The 19,731-nt window shown below is 55.2% G+C and overlaps 1 protein-coding gene across 1 annotated transcript in view; it reads left to right on the top strand.

The window, feature by feature from the left end:
• Positions 1 to 19,731, top strand: part of ASB2 (ankyrin repeat and SOCS box containing 2) — a 34,998-nt gene that overhangs the window by 11,484 nt on the left and 3,783 nt on the right. Inside the window, exons 3-9 of the mRNA XM_081129461.1 lie at positions 4,189 to 4,287; positions 7,521 to 7,687; positions 8,509 to 8,664; positions 10,630 to 10,875; positions 12,785 to 12,956; positions 17,237 to 17,801; positions 18,614 to 18,767. Of these exons, the coding sequence (XP_080985587.1) occupies positions 4,189 to 4,287; positions 7,521 to 7,687; positions 8,509 to 8,664; positions 10,630 to 10,875; positions 12,785 to 12,956; positions 17,237 to 17,801; positions 18,614 to 18,767 (1,559 nt within the window). The remainder of the gene's footprint in view (positions 1 to 4,188; positions 4,288 to 7,520; positions 7,688 to 8,508; positions 8,665 to 10,629; positions 10,876 to 12,784; positions 12,957 to 17,236; positions 17,802 to 18,613; positions 18,768 to 19,731) is intronic.

Below are 19,731 nucleotides of genomic sequence, written 5' to 3'. Positions count from 1 at the left end.
TGGCAAAAGCTGCCGAGCCCACCTTGCAGGGCTCTTATGAAAAGCAAGGAAGATGAGGTGGGTGTCGGAGCCCCCTGTCCTGTCCTGCCGCTGGAAGTGACCTCCTCACCTCTTCTCCGAGGGCCCACCTCATGACTGCCTCTGTTTCAGGGACAAGCTTTTGTGTCACCCTAGGAAGACATTATCTGACCTCCTGAGAGTGTCCCCGACCACGCTGTGTAACCTCCTTGGGGACAGGGAACAGATATTCCTCACTTCTGTATCCTCAGTGCAGAGCGAAGAGCCTCTATTATCGTAGGTGCCCAGTGAATGTTTTTAAGCGAATAAGTGCACTAAATTTCTTACAATAAAATTCTCTAGGAATGTAAGTTATTGCCATCATCTTGTGACCAAAATGACACCTGTGGACATAAAGATCATCTGAGTCTTTGGGATCCTAGAAATGAAAGCCAGACCACAGCCCAGAAAAAAACCATTACCTTCCCTTTTAGAGCCATTTTCCAATTGGATCTCTCCCTCCATGATGTAAGAAGTGAAGTTTGAAACCTGCGTGAGGATCGTCTTCCAGGCCGTGGCTTGCTGAGGGCTCCCTGGAAGGCAGACCCAACTTCCCGTCCCATGGAGAAGTAGGGTTCATGCCCTGCTGGCCTGAGAGGAACGAAAGAGGGGGCCCGAGGTTACTGCTACAGACCAGCCGATTGGATCCAGGAAGCTGGGTCTTCAGTCTTTGAACTTCTGCATTTTATTTAAGGTTACGTTTCTGAGAAGACAAAGGAGGAAAGCATGAAGCAGGAACTTGCTTGGGCTGATGCGACCACACTGTAAACAATTCAAATCAGTCCACCCGTATTCACTGTGCACTTCTGATGGGCCACATGCCTGCCTGGCACCTGGATGCGAACCAGGCCTGGTCCCTGCCTTCCCCAAGCTCGACAGCTAATGAGAGTAAAGGCACAGCGGTACATAATGATCCAAAAGGAAAGATGCAGGAAAGGGGCTTATCTCCATTTCAGAGGGATACAGAAAGTGTCTATTCACTTAGTCAAGGAGGTGGGCTTTGCAAGATGAATAGGAGTTCACCAAGCAGGCTAGAGGAAGCAAACTTCTTTGAGCCTCAATTTCCTCATCTGTAAAAGGGAACCAATTGCATCTCCTTGACTAAGTAAACTAGAGGACGAAATGAGATGCTTTGTGCCGTGTGCCTACCGCAAGGCTTGGCACACAGCAAGCACTCAGCCAGTCTCAGCTGTGTGCAGGAAGGCAGAAGCTGCACCTGGAATTCCTGTTCCCCTCTAGGATTCCTCTCTGGCCAGTCCAGAAACGACAGCTTGGCCAGTGGATGAGGGAGAAAAGTAATTCTCCTGGGTGGTAGGCTGATTCCAAAGACCTATGGGAATGGGGTGGAGGTGGCAGTGCCACGTGAGCTCCTCTTCGCTCTACCTGAGGGGGCAGACTGGTTCTTGAGGAATCTGAGGTCTTGGCATGCAGCCACACAACACTGAGATTACCATATGGGATCCCTCCAAAGGCTTTGGTTTGTTTATTTTGTTTTCATTTAAGTTTATCAAGTGCCTACTGTGTGCCAAGCACTGTACCCATGCCACCTGTGCTTGACACAGGGTTGGCACGAGGACCAGATGAGAGAAAAAATGCAGAATCCGGGCACAGTGGTGGGCCCGGGCAGACTCTTGGATTTGTTAGCTTCCTCCCTGTTAAGATGCCTGCACGCCACCTGCGTTCAGCCAGGTCCTGTCCAATTTCACACCCTTCCCGTGGCTGGCCTGAACTTCTCACTAACTGAGAAGCCAGCAGGCATTGTCATCACAGCTTCGCTCACTACTCTCCCAAGTCTGAAGGACGGGACCCTACCTGGGCTTCTTCTAGGGCATGACCTGCGCCCACATCCTGCCAGGTTTCTCTCACCTTTAATGAGTCAGCAGGTGGTTTTCCCCTGCTCTGGGCCTGAGAAGGAAGTGCAGCTGCAACCTCAGCAGAAAGAGCTCAAACCCCAGTCAGGGGCCTGGCTGCCCCTCCAGCTCAAACTGAGACTCACGGCTCAGGGGCTCTGATCACTCACCCTGCCTGCCCCTCACACCAAGTTAGCAGCAATCTCAGGGCTCCCAGAACCAGTCCTCCTGCCCCTTTTCAGCCCCTCCCCTGCAGCTCTGTGATTCCCCTCTATGTATGTGTGTGTCCTAGTCTCCCACCCACTGGCCCCCGAACACCTTGAGGATCAATGGAAGTGTCTTGTTGGCCTGCATCCCCAGGCCCCAGTTTGGGCGCGAGCAAGCAGGAGCTGGGAAATTCTAGTTGAACAGAATTCAGTTTGTCTGCTTCCTTCTCTGTGAAGTGGAGACAGTGCACCCCCTGCCTCCATCATGGTGGGGGAACCATGGACATGAGGCACAACCCCAGGGGCTGTCAGCGTGAAATCCCAGAGCTTCGGAGCCGGTGGATTGGTCTCTTAGGTCTGTTTGACACGCTGACTTTCCACGTGAATTCAGGTCAGCAAAGGCTCCGCGGCCGCAGCAGTGAGGAAGCCCCTGGTCTGGTCCTGCCTCCTCATTTTGCAAAGGAGGAAACTGAGGCACAAAGAGGGGCGGGGCCTTGTTCAAAGCTGCAGGGCCTGTCAGTGTGGCAGCCTTAGAGCTGGAGAGAGGACAGAGAGGGAGGAAGAGACCACGGCCCAGAGGAGGGAGTGTGGTGTCCGCGGCTCCGCTCCACTCGCCAGCTGCAGCTGGGTGGGAGCCGGGGGCAGTCCCCAGCTCGCAGGGCCCCAGCTTCCTTGTCTATAAAGGGCAGCGACATTGGCACCCAGCTCCGATGTTAATGAATGAGGACTGATAAATAAACACACACAAGGGGCTCGACCCATAGGGCACACAGGAGAAAGTAGGGAGTGACAAACAGAAGGGAGCGAAGGAAGGTGGACGGTAGTATGGCCATGAGGATGAGGCAGGCGGCAGCCCGGAGCCCCCCAGATGGGCTAGAGCAATGGACTCAGATGCCCTTCCTTCTCTCCCTGCCCCCTCCCCGCTCCCACCGTGCCCTGGCGTCGCCCAGGGTCCCCACAAAGCCTATCCTGGAATAGTGTGGGTCCTCAGAGTCAAGTTTCCAGCACCTCCATGCCCCACGGGGTGTTGGTCACCGGTAGCAGTGTCCTCCTCAGTCCCACAGGGCACCCCCCACAGGGGCTCAGGAGGCCAGGCTAAGCCGGCTGGGGTGCCCGTGGTACCAGGGCCTGACCTGTTGGAAGTGGGGCCAGCATGGGCCACATGTCCCATTTTTGCTACAACCCCAACTAATCCAGATTCCTGGAGTGGCCGCCATATCTCCTTCACTCCTTCCATCTTCAGAATATGGGGTGGGGAAAACTGATGCTCAGAAAGGCAAAATAATGGCCACATTGGTGGTGGACACGATTTAGCGCCCTGGGCTTGCCCTCTACTAAGCGCTGTATGCCATTCCCTCACTCAGACCGCACCAGCCCTCTGAGGCTGGGCTGTCCCGGAAACTAAAGCCCAGGCAAGTTCGACCTGCCCAAGGTCACACGGCCAGAAAGTACCAAGCCTGGACTTGAACCCATTTGGGTCTGACTCCAAGCCCTGGCCCCAGTGACCTTCCTTGGGCACTTTTGCTGTAACCTTTATACTGTTTGTTCCCAACCCTGGGACATGGGCCCCTCTAATGAGGAGCCAGCAAGGTGGGGGTGGAGGAAAAGGCCCCGCTTCGCTCCCCTGTCCCCCACCCCCATGAAGCTCTTGTCCATCCCTGTTAGGACCCGGCCTGGCCAGCCCTGAGGCTGGGCCCCTTACACCCTGGGGCCCGCTGCTGACACTTCTCACATCCTCCTGGTGAAGTATTTCACCTTGTTTCATATCTGCCTCCCGTGTGGCTGGCTGGGGAAGGGGACCGCAAGAGTGGGGGTGAGGTTAACCTCATTGTTGTCTTATATGGTCATTTAAATCTCCCAGGGCTTCCTCCAAGGGCCAAAAATAATCCGAGACACAGCAGCTGTGTCCAGCACACAGAGAGGACCGGGCCATCTGCTTTGGTTCAGAGCCCTGCGTCTGTCTGTCAGTCTCTCCCCCTCGCTCTCCCTCCATCCTCGGACCTGCCTCTGGCCATGACCTGCTTCTCTTATGCAGAATATTTTTCCCTCTTTCACTCCTGCCCTGCACCCTCCAGGTCGGCGGTGCCTCCCGAGAGCCCGGCGGCCTCGGGCCACATGGGCCTGTTCCAAGGGGTAATGCAGAAATACAACCGCAACAAGACCTCCCAGCTGGCGTAAGTGACCCCGGGCCCGTCCCCTGAGACACCCAAGCTCGCTCTCCCAACTGGGGCTGGCGGGGGTGGGGGGTAGGAAGCAGGTCCACAGCCCCCAGGCAGGGGGGCACTCTGGAGGGACCTCCCAGGCACACCCCTCCCCGGGGCGTCCCTCTGAGACCCAGCTGCTCCTGCTGAGCCGGACTGGGTGGTCACAGACTGTCCTCAAGCGATTGCCATGCAGGCTGTGATTGCGATTAACCTCTCAAAGGCCCCAGAACCAGCCCTGTGTGCTGGAGTGGCCCCGTGGGAATCTGAATCTGGGGACCCAGCCAAAGGGAGACTTGGGGAGCTGACCCTAGCACCACAGAGGCCCAGAGGAGCTCAGAACAGAGTTGATAAGTCAGCCACACCCTCTGTTTGTCTCAGTTTCCCCTCACCCCTGCCATCATTCCGGGTGTATGTGTATGTGTGGGGGTGAACACTTTGCTTTGTTGCCTTTATTTGTTAAGTGCCAGGTGCTAAAATCCAGAAATAATCCGAGTTACTGGAGGGGTTTCTGTTTGCCAGGCACCAGGGTGCTGGGCTAGGTGTGTCTGTGGGAAATAGCTCAGTACTATTTGCTTCTCTGCTCCCCATATTGAGCCCAGAAGCAGCTGAAAGCAGAAGAAGGGCCCCACGGCTGGAACCCCATTTCCTTGCCCAGTTACGTTGCAGAGAGGAGAGGAGGCAGTTGGCCAGTGTTTTGTTTCTCCTTCCCAGCCCTTGTGAAGCACCCACCTGCCTGGTGCTGCAGGTGGGATTCTGACTGTGTGGAGAAGGGAGACCCAGGGTCTGGTCTTGGCACTGCTGAGGTTTCCTGTGTGACTGCCCGGGAGTCGCTGTGAGGTTGGAGAGGACAGAGTGGCCTCCAGGGTCCTGTTCAGCTCCTCAGTTTCTGGTGGCCTGACACCCCAGCAGCCACTCCCACCCGTGGGGCGGGGACTTGGGCTGAGCTCATAGAGGAGCCATCAGCGGGTGTGCCTGAGAGCTCCAGGGTCCTTGCGCCACAACTGGAGGAGACCCAGGCTGGGTGGCAGGTCCTGAACGTGTTCTCATGATGCCACCGCCCCCCCAAGGCGATAAGAACAGCCAGCCCGCCTCCCTTCCACTTCAGCTGGGGTCCCACAGGAGACCCTCCAGAGAGACGGGACACATACCCCACCGGGGCTTTTCCTAACGCCAACGGGGGCTGCTCTGGCCGCTCCATAGGGGAACTCGTCAAGGTGGCAGTGATGGCGTTGATGGGGAATCCAGGGCTTATCTGGTCAGTTACCCCTCATCCTTGCTGGGTCTGTAACTTAACAGGCATCGATGCTCTGAAGCTATTAATAACCGAGAGGCTGAGAGTCAGGAGGAAGTCGGCTCAAGCTGGAGGAAGCAGTGGGAGGTTGAGGGGCTGGCCCTGTGGACCCTTAAGGCCTATCCCGGCCTCTGACAGGGGTGGGCCCTGTGTCACTTCTCCATCTGGGAAGTGGGACCATGTATGCAGAATGTTCCCCAGGAGTGGACCTGGGAGTCACTGACTCTCCAAGGATGGGGGGAAGGGAGCTCAGTGAATGCAGGCAGGCATGCATATGTGCGTGAATGAATGAATGAATACAGGAAACAGCTTTAATGAGCCAAGCAAAGAAGTTATCATTTGCATTAGCCCTGAATTCTTTTTGACATTGAGAGTTTTATATTGCGAAGGCTTCAGATTTCGGAATCCTTCCAGTATTTAAGTCTTTCAGTGCTAAAGGTTCTGGGGTGAGGATAGGGTCAGGAGCAAGGAAGGAGTTGGAAAGACCTCAGAGAGATGCTTACTGCAAAGAGCTCCCTTCACAGGGGTCTGTGCCTTCGTCTCAGAGCTGCTCCAAGTGCAAATGGGCCCCAAAGGTGAAGGTGCTTGGTCAGCACTGGAGCGCTATGCTCAGGGAAGGCATTTAATCGTTGCCAACCCCTCCCACGGGGTCAGTTATCCGTCCCTTTGGAGGCTGGCACTGCAAACTCGAATCTTCTTGGTAGACGTGGCCTTGGTGTGACATTAGAGGCAGCCACTAAAAACCGCAGGGAGGTAAGACCCTCTGGTTCTCTTTCAGCCCCCGATGGGCTTTGTCTGAAAGGGACCTGGGTTTCCACCTGTGGGAGTGAAGGAGCTTGCCATGCTTCAGCCTGTTTCTAGTAGAGTTTCCCTCCATGGTGCCCGACATGGAGATCAGAGCTGTAAGAACGCCCCTGATGCTCACAGGGGGTTGGACACTGGCATGGCTTGACCTAGACCCCCTGCATTTATCTTCGCGGGCCGGTAAGTCTTCCAAGTGCTCCACAGAGGCCACTGCAACAAGTGTTTTGAGAAAGATATAAGTAAAATTCCTGAAGAAACAAGCAAAACTCTGATAACAAAGAAGCTATCTTTTTGGAAACAGAAGGGATGAAGGTGTGAAATAATTGTTGGGGTTCCTAGGTTCTGAATTCTTCCTCCTTCCCTCTTTTCTTTCTTCCCTTCCCTTCCCTTCCCTTCCCTTCCCTTCCCTTCCCTTCCCTTCCCTTCCCTTCCCTTCCCTTCCCTTCCCTTCCCTCCCCTCCCCTCCCCTCCCCTCCCCTCCCCTCCCCTCCCCTCCCCTCCCCTCCCCTCCCCTCCCCTCCCCCCTCCCTCCCTCCCTCCCTCCCTCCCTCCCTCCCTCCCTCCCTTCCTTCCTTGCAGCAAATATTTATTGAGCACCTATTATGAATCAGTCACTGACCTGGGCCTGGGAATTAAATCATGAGAGATAAAAGAAAGAAAGGCACTGTCCCTGTCTTCTGGAGCTCATAGTCCATTCGGGGAGACAGACAGTGGTCAAAAAATCATTCAAAAACATGTGAAGGCCAGCGGTTATAGGAGGGCTTATGGTTAGAGGCAGGGAGAGGCTAACCCGGCCAGGCAGGCTGAGGAAGCCGTGATGGAGCTGAGAGCTAGAGGGGCCAAGGTCAGAGCCAAGGTCGGCGCCGGTTCCCAGGGCATGCCCATGTGGGTCAGGACGGATTATTGTCCTTATTGCAGAGGACACTGGCTGAAGGGGGCGCTGAGCACCCACCCAGACTGGCAGGGACAAGCAGGGCAGAGCCATCCCACAGCTTGCCCCGCTCCCGCCCACCAGCAGGAGGCCCTGCTTTCCCACTGGGAGAGCAGCTGCCTGGCCCAGCCTCTGCCCTGCTGGGGTCCTGAGCAGTGGCCCACTCTGTTCTCACAGGCCCGTGGACCCTGTGCTAAAGGCCATCAGGGAAGACGATGAAGAGGCCTTGAAGGCAATGATCAAAGCGGGGAAGAATCTCGCAGAGGCCAACAAGGAGGGCTGGCTGCCGCTGCACGAGGCGGCCTACTACGGCCAGCTGAGCTGCCTGAGGGCCCTGCATCGAGGTGAGGTGGCCGTTCTGGGTGCAGCCAGAGGTGGGAGTGGGACTCAAGAGCCAGGGCCCCTTCCTCCTACAGCTTCGTGCTCTTTGCCCCACAACCTGGGTGATGGGGACCAGGCTAGGTTACCACTCCTGTTGCAGAGTTACAGTCACCAAGCTGGGAGACGGAAAATGACTGGTCCCCTGACTGCGACCACCTCTTCCCACCCACCCAACCTCTCCAGGCCTCCCAGGACAGGAGAGCCTAATTCCTAGAAAAGAAAGGAGGGAGGGCCGGCTTTTGGGAGAGCCACTGCCAGCTTGTTCTAGAATGTTCCAGGGGCTGATTTGGTATGGAAAATAGTGCAGCTGTGCCTGTGCCTGCCAAGGCCATCCCCCACAGCTGTGGGACCCTGGGTGAATCATGCCTCCTCTCTGAGCCTCAGCTTCCCACCAACCCGTATGTGAGTAACACCTGCAGCAGCACCCCAGCCAGCCTACCACACTCCAGGCAGAAACAGCTGCATGAGACCGAGCTTCCAGCAGCAGCCGGTGGGACTGTAAGGGAAGAACAGGGTCATTCACAGAAGGAGGGGCTCAACCAGGGGAGGCTTCCCAGAGGAGGTGGCATCTGAGCTTCACAGGAAGCTGAAACAGCCTTGTGAAAACCACTGAGTCCAGGGCCAAGACGATGAAGGCAGTCTGGGTGGTAAATTTAGGCAGATGTCACACAAGTTTTTCCTTGGAATTGGGAGAAAATTATGACCACTTCTGCGGGGTGGGGTGTTGGGGAGGGGAGAGGCAGGTATCTTCCTCCTTTGGGAACGTACCAACTGCTCTCCTCAGCATACCCAGCAACAATCGACCAGCGCACCCTGCAAGAGGAAACAGCTCTGTACCTGGCAACGTGCAGGGGACACCTGGACTGCCTCCAGTCCCTGCTCCAGGCTGGGGCCGAGCCCGACATCTCCAACAAGTCCCGAGAAACCCCTCTCTACAAAGGTAGGCCCCCCTGAGGAAGGTCCAGAAACTAGGTTGCTCCTGAGGTGCATACCCCTCCCCCCCTGGGGTCTACTTTGAAAGGGCAGCCTCACTTGGATGCGTAACTTAGGTAACTGAACCTGTCATACGTGCGGGTGTCAGTCAACACCTCCCAAGCCCTCCCGTGGGCTAAGCACGCCGAGAGGCACCACTGCAGTGGGCGCCGACTCACAGACCACGGGTAGCCAAGGGCGTGAAGAGCGTGGCTCCTGGCACCTGGGAGCACGGGGCGGGGCCTGACATGGGGGAAGGGCAACCACAGGAGCGTGTGCCTGAGCTGAGCCCGAACAGGAGGGAGCTACCAGCTGGACAAGCGGGAACAGCATGGGCAAAGACAAAGACGTATGGGAGAGAATTTGTACCTCGGGGGTTTAAGAAAACCAAAACCTCCTGGCTGAATCAGCACATCATCTGAGGACACTGGCTACCCTAGCAAGTGCCCAGAGCCAAAATCTGAATAATTATGACAGCTGGCTTGTATTGAGTGCTTATATATACCAGGCGCTGTCCTTTTATTTACCCCCATATCCATCTACATCTGCTAGTATCCCCATTTTACAGATGAGGGCTTAAGACACAGAGACCTGCCATGAGGTACCCAGGACCACACAGCAAGGGGCAGACCTAGCATTTAAGCTCAGGGAGCAGTGTGCCAGCTCCACCCTCTGGACTCCTACCCGATAAAGCATCCAGTTCCTGCCTACATGCTTAAACCATCAGCCTTGGGGCTTGCAAAAGTGAGAGGGCCTTACACTTTGAGAAACTATAGAAATCCCTGGTTTCCCATGTGTCTGGCATTGAGCACCTGGAATGTTCTGTAGGCAGCAGACCCTGGGTAGCTGGTGACAGGGTCCGCCGCAGACCTGCGGTGGAAGTGTCTCCCCCAAAACTCATGTCCACCCAGCCAACAGAGCCATCACCTGGAGCCTCCGCTGTCCCAGAGAGCGCTCCTAGGATGCTAGGTGGGCCTTGGTCCTGCATGAAATCCAACTATGTGCTAAGCACCATGCTAGAACCTTCCGTGCACTGCCTCACTCAGTCCTCCCACAGCATCTTCTCAGGAAGGCTTTGTTATCTCTGCTTTACAGGGAGAGAAAACCAAGGCTTCAAGAGATAGGGAGCTTCACCTGGGGTTCTGTTTGAAACACTACATAGCTCCCCTTCCTCCCCACCAGCCCCCTGACTGACCCGGAGAAGCTTCCAGGGATAGTTAATTTGGACAAGTGTCCAGGCTCCCTGGTGATAACTGGCCAGAGCCAAGAGTGCACTCAGGGTCTAGAGAGGAGGCTTGAAAGGGAGGCGGGGGCGGGTTGAGACAGACTTGACGAACTATATTCAGGAGATAAATTTTACTCCAGATTAAGTGCAAAGCCTTTGAGGAGGGGTTTTGAGCAGGAATATGACACTGTCCTCCTCTTGGGGCCTTGGCAACGTGGAAGGCTGAAGCAGGTAACATTGGGAAGGGACATCAGTTCAGGACATCCTGGGACATTCCAAGGGACAGAGATTTTCTGGACCCAACAACCTGGGTTTGAATCCCAGTTCTGCCCTTTACTGTCTGTGTGACCTCGGCCAAGTCACTTAACCTCTCTGTGCCTCACGTTCCTCCTCTGTGAAAAGGGACAATAACCCTACTTATTTTAAGGGTGGTTGGGAGAATTAAACGAGCTAATCATGTCAAGTGCTCAGAACAGAGTTCCTGGCACACAACCGGTGCTTAGGTCAGCAAGTATTATTGCTAATCAGTGTTACTATTACTTTGAGCTGTGTATCCTGCGCAGGGACTGAAACTTGGTGTAGACCCATTGGATGTCTGTTGAATGAATGGCTGATGAGTGAGTGAGTGAATGGGCAGACAGACAAATGAAGTCCCGGCTGGCCACCGCCATGGGCCCCGGTGAGCGCCTTACTTCTCCCTGGGCGCAGCGTGTGAGCGCAAGAACGTGGAGGCGGTGAGGATCCTGGTGCAGTACAACGCAGACACCAACCATCGCTGCAACCGCGGCTGGACAGCGCTGCACGAGTCTGTTTCTCGCAATGACCTGGAGGTCATGGAGATCCTGGTGAGCAGCGGCGCCAAGGTGGAATCCAAGAACGCCTACGGCATCACCCCCCTGTTCGTGGCCGCGCAGAGCGGGCAGCTGGAGGCACTGAGATTCCTGGCCAAGCACGGTGAGTGCTTAGCATCTGGGCCATGGCATCCCCAAGGGGTACAGCTAGGAAGCACCCCAGAGATCCGCTCTCAGGGAAGGCAAGCCTAGGCGTAGGTGTCAGCGTGTGGACATACTCCGATGATCTCCTTGGAGTGCTGTGTTGAGAAGGATTCTGAGGCTGTGGTTAGGCTCAGCGGGAAACCTGTTGAGATCCACTAGTGATACCTGAAATTAGGCACAAACTTGGGATGAGGGGAGTGGGACCCCAGCCACATATTTGCGATCTCTTATCTAGCCCAATATCCTTGTTTCACAAATGAGGAATCTGAGGCCTGGAAAAGGGAAGTGAGTTCTCTAGAGTCACATAGCAAATTAGTGGTAGAACCAGCCAGACTCCTAGTCTCCCGACACCCCAGCCACTTTTCTTTCCGCTGTGTCACACTTCAGGGCCATAAGTAGCCTCAGACAGCACCTAGATCACATCCTCACTTTATAGTTCATGAAACCAAGGACCAGGATGGGAAAGTGATTTTTTCAAAGTCACACAGAAAATTAGTGGCAGAGCTGGGATTTGAACTCGGGCCTTTGTACTCCTTGTAAACAACTTTTATTCACTTAATGGGCAAAGTAAAACAATATTGCCTTTCGGCAGACATCCTTTTGGCTGAAGAGCATTATATTCTGATCTCCCCCAAGAACACTTTTGGTTTCTTTTCTCTCTCTCTGGGAAGTGACCCCTCCCTCTCTATCAATAGAGGCTGGAGGTAAGCCAAACCCTGAGACAGAGTTGGAATAATTTGCTGAAGACCTACTATGTGCCAACCACTGTATTAGCATGAACACAGGTTAGGCCAATGTGGTTTCTCCATGGCCATATGAGATAGCTAGTGTCTTCATCCCATTTTGTAGATAAAGAGACTGAGGCTCAGAGGCTAAATGATTGGTCACAGTCAGGGCCTGAATTCTGACCACGTCCATTTGACCCCAAACTGCACATTCTTTGCACACCGCCACGCCACCCAGGCCAGGAGAATGGCCCTTGTGGAACTTTGCTCAGATAAGCGTCCACTTAGCATGTGCTTGAGCAGTTAGGAAAACAGACCCAGGCACTTCCTTACAGCCAGGGATGAATCTGGACTGACCAGCGCAAGGACAAAGGGGCACAGGCAGGGTCCTGGGAGCCCAGGCAAGGAGGCTGGGCAAAGGGCAGGGTGCTCAGTGGGTGGGGACCTGCTAGCTCTGCACATCTGCAGAGCTCTCCTGCCAGCTCTGAGTCAAGGTCTGCTCCCTCTGTGGGTCGAGCCCATCTTCAAATCCAAATATTTTTCCTGTGTGAGCAGTCAGCTTTGCTAGCGGGGTCCAAGCTTCCAGGGAGCTTGACTTTGAGAATCCTGCTCGCTGACTCTCCCCAGGGATGTAGAGCTGAACCTGTCCCTGTGCCCAGACCCCTCAGTCCTGGAGAACCGCCACTTGCCGAGCACCCCCTCTGTGCCAGGCACCATGCAGGGAGGCTGTCCTAGTCCATACCGGCTGCTATTGCAGAACACCGCAGACTGCCTGGCCCTGGACAGCAGCAGCTTGTTTCTCACAGTTCCAGAGACGGGGAGGCCAAGGTCAAGGGCCTGGCAGATTCGGTGTCTGGTGAGGGCCTGCTCCCTGGTTCATAGACAGCCGCCTTCTCCTTGTGTCCTCACAGGTTGGAAAAGTGCTCAATAAATGCCAGCATCGTCATGGCAGCTTTTCAGCTTCTGCTCAGGTGGGCAGGCCCTGGGGTCTCGGTGCTATGGAAGGGAACTGGGGGTTCTCCAGGTGGATCCCTCCTTTCTAAGGATCCAGTGTGTCACGGTGGTTAGCACCGCCCAACAAGGACACTGCAGCAGGGACCGTGACCACCCTGATCGCTCACTAGTCTGCCTCTTCTTCCCCAGGCGGTGACATCAACACGCAGGCCAGCGACAGCGCGTCGGCCCTCTACGAGGCCTGCAAGAATGAGCATGAGCTGGTGGTGGAGTTCCTGCTGTCCCAGGGCGCTGACGCCAACAAGGCCAACAAGGACGGCATGCTCCCGCTGCACGTCGCCTCCAAGAAGGGCAACTACAGGTCAGCCCAGGCCGGGCCACCGCCGCCCAACCCACCCCGGGGGGCTCCGAATGTCCTTCCCACAGGATAAGGCAGGCTCAGGTCAGAGAGGTGGGCACCTTCGGTGGGACAGAGGAAAGGCTCTCAGCAACCGCAATGGCGATAACAGGAAAGCAAACGCCTAGCGCTGACCGCCACTTTCCATTAACTATTTTAATCCTTTTGATAACTCCACTTTCAATGATCCTTTTAACAAATCTTCTAAGGCAGATACTGTTATCTCTGTTTTTCAAATGAGGAAGCTAAGACACAGAGAGGTTGAGTGAGTTGTCCAAAGTCACACAGCTTGTAGACAGCAGGAAATCGCCTAGTCCCAATGTCACATCTATAGAAATTCCACTCAAGGTGCCAGATATGAGTCTGGGCTGGTGGATATTCCTGATGGGGATAAGACGATAACCTCTCAGGCAGTTAGCAAGCATGCTGGATGCCTACAATAATACAAACAGTACCAGTGATAATAGCTAGCCTTTATTGAGCACTTACTATATCTGAGTACTTTGAGCAAGATGAGAGATGCTTATATCCTCAGGGAGCGATCTGGTGGGAGGAAGATGCACATGTATGTACACACATACACATACGAATTCCTGACAGAAAGAGCATGCCACAGCGGTCCTGGTGCATGTTGGAAGCAGAGGTGTGGTAGAGCTGATCAGTATCAGCTTACGTGAGCTGATTGTCACATTGATAGCCTGAAATTGGCCGTGGTGAGAGTATTTACACCACAGAAATAGGTGCACGCTATAAACCACGGGCTCCTCCACACAATTCAACTGTGCAGCTCAATAGAGCAGCGATTTTCAACATTTTTCATCTCACAGAACGTAAGCTAACTACTAAAATTCTGTGGCACACCAAAAAATATATTTTTTGCTGATCTGATTTTAAAAAGATATAATTTTGATTCATTCAAGACGGCTATTGCTGTGTTGGCTGTTGTTATTTTTTAATTTGACAATATAAGGGAAAAGAGGTCAGTGCTCCTTACTGAATAGGTACTGGATGTTTTAAAAATCCTTGCATCACCTGGGTTGAAAATCACCGTAGTAGTGAACCAGTGTCTTAGGGTCTATCTTGCAGCTGACGTATAACACAGACCTGCATTTTGGACCTAACTTTTTACCCCCTTGTTCTTAAAAATTCTTTCTCTCTTACTTCTAATTTATACTATCTTTGCAAGCTTACTTAAAACTTTTTCTGGAAAAAGGCAGAATAGAGGACATTTAATAAATTAAATTAAAATGCAGCTTATAAAGCATGTTCACAAGCAAGTTAGAATCCTCATTAATTAAAAGGGAGACTGAGGCTCGGAGCTCAAGGCCTCACAGAAAATAAGAGGGGAGAGCCTGGGCACGGGCCCTTTCCCCCACCTCTGCCCCCTGCAGGAAGCTGGTTGGCTGCCTGTGTCTCCTGTGGGAAGTGATTGACTGGCATCCATGTGTCTCGGGGTGTGGGGCGTGGATCACCTGCAGCAGACTCCCAGGTCGCTCCCGGCCTGCTGAATCAGGCACTGGACCCCAGGGCCCAGGACTCTGCATTTTTAGTATTCCCTGGTGATTCTGAGTTGCACTGTAATGAGAACCAGCAGTCTGCATCTTCAGCAAGCTCCATTGTGTGCCCACCCTCCCTCCTTCAAGGAGGACCTGCTTCCTGCTCCAGCTCCCAGAATCTCCTAGAAAAGCAGCAGACTCCTGGGCCGAGTCCCTCTCTGCCCTTGGGAACACCCCTGAGCAGATGCTCCACTGGTGGACCTTTGCTGGCTCCCAAATGAGCATTACATGGGCTCAGAAAAGAGATAATTGCCCCCAACACACACACACACACACACACACACACACACACACACACACACACACAGAGCAGGGCTGACACAGTGCAGCTCAGTGGTATTGGCGGCTGTGGGCGGCTGGTTCCTTTGTGAAAGTCTAGTCCACAGTCAAATTTACACTGAACAAAGGTCACACTACCGTGACCCGGTGACCCAGAACACCTCCATGTCTCGAGTAGCAGGGCAGTGTACTACAATCACCCTGATAGCCCAGGTACCAACAGCCACCATATATTGAGTGCCTACTATGTGCAGCTCAGCTTAACATGTAAGATCTCATGTTATCCTCAAAAGCAGCCTCAGTGAAGGTATCACTAAGTTGTGTTTTGCAGCCTGGGCAGAGCAATCCACCTTGCAGGTTTGTTACGGAGAGTGAATGAGAGAAAGTGTTTAGCTCATAGTCCCAATTCCAGAGGGGCAGGGAACCGGGCCTCTGAGGCACCGAGGGTTCTGTCGGGCAATGGGCACCGTAGTTCCTCTTCAGAAGGTGCACTTGGAGCAGTAAGCACTCTGTGGTCCCTGGACCTGCCCGTGGGAGAAGTGGGAAGGCCCCAGCCCATCCTCCAGCCCACACAACGGGCTAGGGGAGAGAGGTGACGATATGGATATGCAGTGGGGCCACCAGCATGGTGACCCCCCGTGTTAGGGGGACTGGGCATCATGGAAAGGCCTGGCCCTGGGCATGCTGGACCCATACATTCTGGCTTGGCTTTGCCATCCACCTCCTGTCCAACCTCACTCTTATTCCCACCCCATACCTGGGCCTCGGTTTCACCCTCTCTAAAATGGGACAGCTGGACTCACTGATCTCTAGGCCCAGTCCAGTGTTGCACATTCGCGTTCTGATTGAAGAAGTCCCACAGAAGTGGACAATAAGATGGTTTTACTGCATTATTAAGATGATGCTTCCGGGAATCTAGGCAGCATCCAGTCACATTCCTATATTTCTGCCACTTTCCCTCCATTCAGTGGGGGATTGCTGGAGACCAGCTGTGACCCGCCAGAGATACCAGCCCCATCTGGCGGGCAGCCCCAGGCAGTCCCTCTTGCTGTTCTTTCCTGAGCTTGGGCAGGTTACGGCTGTTAGAGAGCATTTGTTGCTAATGGCCTCCGTCCAGGGTAAGGCCCCAGCCCTGCCTTTGACCAGCACCTCTGCAGAGCAAGGTCAGGCCTCCAGTGCCTGCACAAATAGAAATTAGGAGGCAATTAGCCCCCCTGGGTGTGTGAATTTCCTTTTGAGGTTTTAGACGCAGATTTTAGGTAAACACAGCGTTACTAACAATAATAACATTTTCCACTGAGATCCTAGCGGGAGGTTGCTGGCATCAGATTTCCAGGAAGCGGGGAAGTCAGCATGCCAGGAGGCAAAGAGGCGTGGGAACAGGCCTGGTGGCACCGGCTTGCCCTGCCACGTCCACCTCCTTGGAGCCCACATGGGGCCGTGAGGTCACCTGTCATCAGGGATTAGATGGATTAGGGTCTGGAATCATGACAGGAGCTTGTTTCTGCAGGTGACAAAGGTCCGGGGGGAGGGGGAAAAGAGCAAAGACAATGGGTCAAGGGTCCTGGGATCAAGCCCCCAGAACTGCTTTAAGACCTTGGATTAGTCACCTCATTTCTCTGAGCCCCATCAGTTAAAACAGAGCCACAGACCTGCTCTGGCTACCCCACAGGGCTGCAGGGAAGACAGAATGGGCAGGCAAGTAACGCATCGTGAAGGATGCAAAACCCCATGACAGAGCTGCTGTCACCTCAAGTGCTACCCGGGAAGTGAGGGGGTGGTTAAGAGTGTGGCTCTCCCTCAAGGGGGAATTAGACTACCTGCATTCAAATCCTGGCTGCTTCGCTTAGGGCCTGTGTATCCTTGGGCAAGTCACATACCCTCTCGGGGCTTCTGTTTCCTCATCTGTACAGAGGATAATACTAGTACCCCGCCTCAGGGCTCCCGGGAGGGTAAAACAGATGAATGTAGGTGAAGTGCGGGAGGATTCAGTGGAAGAGAGCCGAGCCAGGGATCTCCGGCCCCAGCAGGGGCTCAGCAACCCACTGCAGGCTGCAGGCAGGGCAGAGAGCCTGGGAGAGGCTAGAGTCAGAGACGTCAGCATAAGAGGCATTGGGACTTAAGGACAGGGGAGGTGACTTCGCGGTCACCCAGCTCCACTGCTTACTGGCTATGTGACTTTGGGAAGGTGGTTGAAGCTCTCTGAGCCTCAGTTTCCCTATCTGTGAAGTAGGGATAACAGCAGGCCCGCCCTCCCCAAAGTGGGAACTGTGAAGAATGGCCGGCTCCTCGGCGCCCCCTGCTGGCGGCCGCGTGCCTCCCTGCATAGAGTAGCTGTGAGCGGCCGAGCCCGGTCCCTCAGCGCCCCCTGCTGGCGGGTGACCCGCGCGCGCCCTCTCCGCCCGACAGGATCGTGCAGATGCTGCTGCCGGTGACCAGCCGCACGCGCGTGCGCAGGAGCGGCATCAGCCCGCTGCACCTGGCGGCCGAGCGCAACCACGACCAGGTGCTCGAGGCGCTGCTGGGCGCGCGCTTCGACGTGAACGCGCCGCTGGCGCCCGAGCGCGCGCGCCTCTACGAGGACCGCCGCAGCTCCGCGCTCTACTTCGCCGTGGTCAACAACAACGTGTACGCCGCCGAACTGCTGCTGCTGGCGGGCGCCGACCCCAACCGCGACGTCATCAGCCCCCTGCTCGTGGCCATCCGCCACGGCTCCCTGCGCATGATGCAGCTGCTGCTGGACCACGGCGCCAACATCGACGCCTACATCGCCACGCACCCCACCTCCTTCCCCGCCACCATCATGTTCTCCATGAAGTACCTGTCGCTGCTCAAGTTCCTCATGGACCTCGGCTGCGACGGCGAGCCCTGCTTCTCCTGCATGTACGGCAACGGCCCGCACCCGCCCGCCCCGCCGCCGTCCAGCCGGTTCAACGACGTGCCTGCGGGGGACAAGGCGCCCAGCGTGGTGCAGGTAGGGGGACGGGGCGCCCAGGCTTTGCTCCTGGGGCCGGTGGCCGCCCTGCACCACGCTTCCGAGGCTTGGTGGTTAATGCGCGTGGGAGGCGGTGTAGACTAGTAGTTAGCGCGCTTTGGTGGCAGTGGTTAGCGCGCTTCAGAAGCAGCAGAACTTGGTGGTTCACGTGCACAGTTAAATTCTTTTTTTTTTTTTTTTTTGGTTCGCTGTCTTGGGGAACTTAAGGAACAGTGGAACAGGGGGCTGGTGGGGGACTTTGCAAAACCCAGAGGTGTATCGCCCCCAGCAGACCCGTGTCTGGAATGGGAGGTTGAATGGCCAGGATGGGGATGGATGTGAGGGCAGGTTGGGCTAAGGTGGGGTGAGACGGGCAGTCAGAGCAGGACCTGTCCGTGGTGATGACTTAAGTCAGAACTTAAAATGAAAAGGAAGTTAGAAACGCCCTTCCCTTGGAGATGTTTATAACGGCTAATGGCCAGCACTTATGGGCCACCTACTGTGTGCAAAGAAGTTTAGGTTCATATTACCTTAATTCTCATAAACCCTCGAGGTGGCTGTTATACACCCATTTCCTAGACAAGGAGAGTTGATGCGACTGGCACGAGTTGCCCGTCACCCACTGTTGGCAGCAGAGGCCTGTGCTGATGAGAGAAGGGAACTGGAATCTAGCCTGGGTGTACCTATCCGGTGTCTGTCCTCAGACGTGTCCCCTGCCCTCGCCAGCCTTAGGCTGCCACCCGTAGGATGAGCTCACGGAGGTGGTGCCTTTGGTCCTGGGCATCCCAGCACTGGTGTGTGCTCTCTTTCAGTTCTGCGAGATCCTGTCTGCCCCCGAGGTGAGCCGCTGGGCAGGGCCCATCATCGACGTCCTTCTGGACTATGTGGGCAACGTTCAGCTCTGCTCGCGGCTGAAGGAGCACATCGACAGCTACGAGGACTGGGCTTTCATCAAGGAGAAAGCAGGTAGGGGCTGTCGCTGCTGCTGCTGGCAGGTCTCCTGCCTGACTCGGGCCCCGGACTCGAGTCGGGTGACTGTTACTAACATTTGATGAGCACAGTGCCAGGCTCTGTGCTGTGTGTCACATGCAGTGTCTTCGTGACTGTGTGGAAACTGACCCGCAGAGAGACAATGTCACTTGTTCTCACTGCTAGTTAATGGCAGAGCTGGGATTCAAACCCAGGTTTGGCCAACTCGAGTCCTTCCACTAAGTCTTTCCAGAATGTTTTAAACAGTTCCAGCTCCCGAGGGATATCAGGACATTCAGAGCAAGCTGCCCATGTCTGTGGGCCACTGAGAGGAGGTCCAGTGAGGTCCAGGAAAGAGTGACGACCTGGAGTGTCTCAAACTGTAGAGTGCATATGAATCACACAGGCGTCTTATTAAAGATGCAGGTGCTGGCTCAGCCTGTCTGGGGCAGGGCCTGAGAGCCTGCATTCAGCATGCCCCCAGGTGGCGCCAGTGCTGCTGGCTCACAGACCACACCTGGAGCAGCACTGGTCTAGGAGGCGGGCCCCCTGAGCTCTGGAGCCAGGAGCTGTCAGGTGACCGCAGGCCTCAGCATCCCCATCTGAGCAGAGGAGCTCGGGCAGGCTCATGTCCAGCCCCCTCAGCTCTGCCAGCCTGAGGTGCCTGCGGGGGGCGGGTGTGCCTGGTGCAGTGAGGTGGGGTTTCGTCACATCCAGCCGCTGTGTGCAGTGTAGGTGGGGCAGCAGGGCTAAGCCAGGTTGAGAATCCCCCTTAAGTATTAGGGAGCTCACCCGGGCAGGTGAGATGTCAGAAGCAGTGGGACCCGGTGCTGCCACTGATACTGAGAATTGGGCACCTGCCCGGAGGAGTTGCAGCTGCCCCAGGCTTTCTCTGGCTCTGACGGGCACAGTCCCGTCTCTGGCCAGGTGTTTGTCGATCCGTAGAACAGAGACTGACATG

The sequence above is a fragment of the Miniopterus schreibersii genome (assembly GCF_964146895.1).
Source record: "Miniopterus schreibersii genome assembly, chromosome: 1".
In the NCBI taxonomy this organism is placed as follows: Eukaryota; Metazoa; Chordata; class Mammalia; order Chiroptera; family Miniopteridae; genus Miniopterus; species Miniopterus schreibersii.
This window is presented reverse-complemented; position numbering and strand designations above follow the sequence as displayed.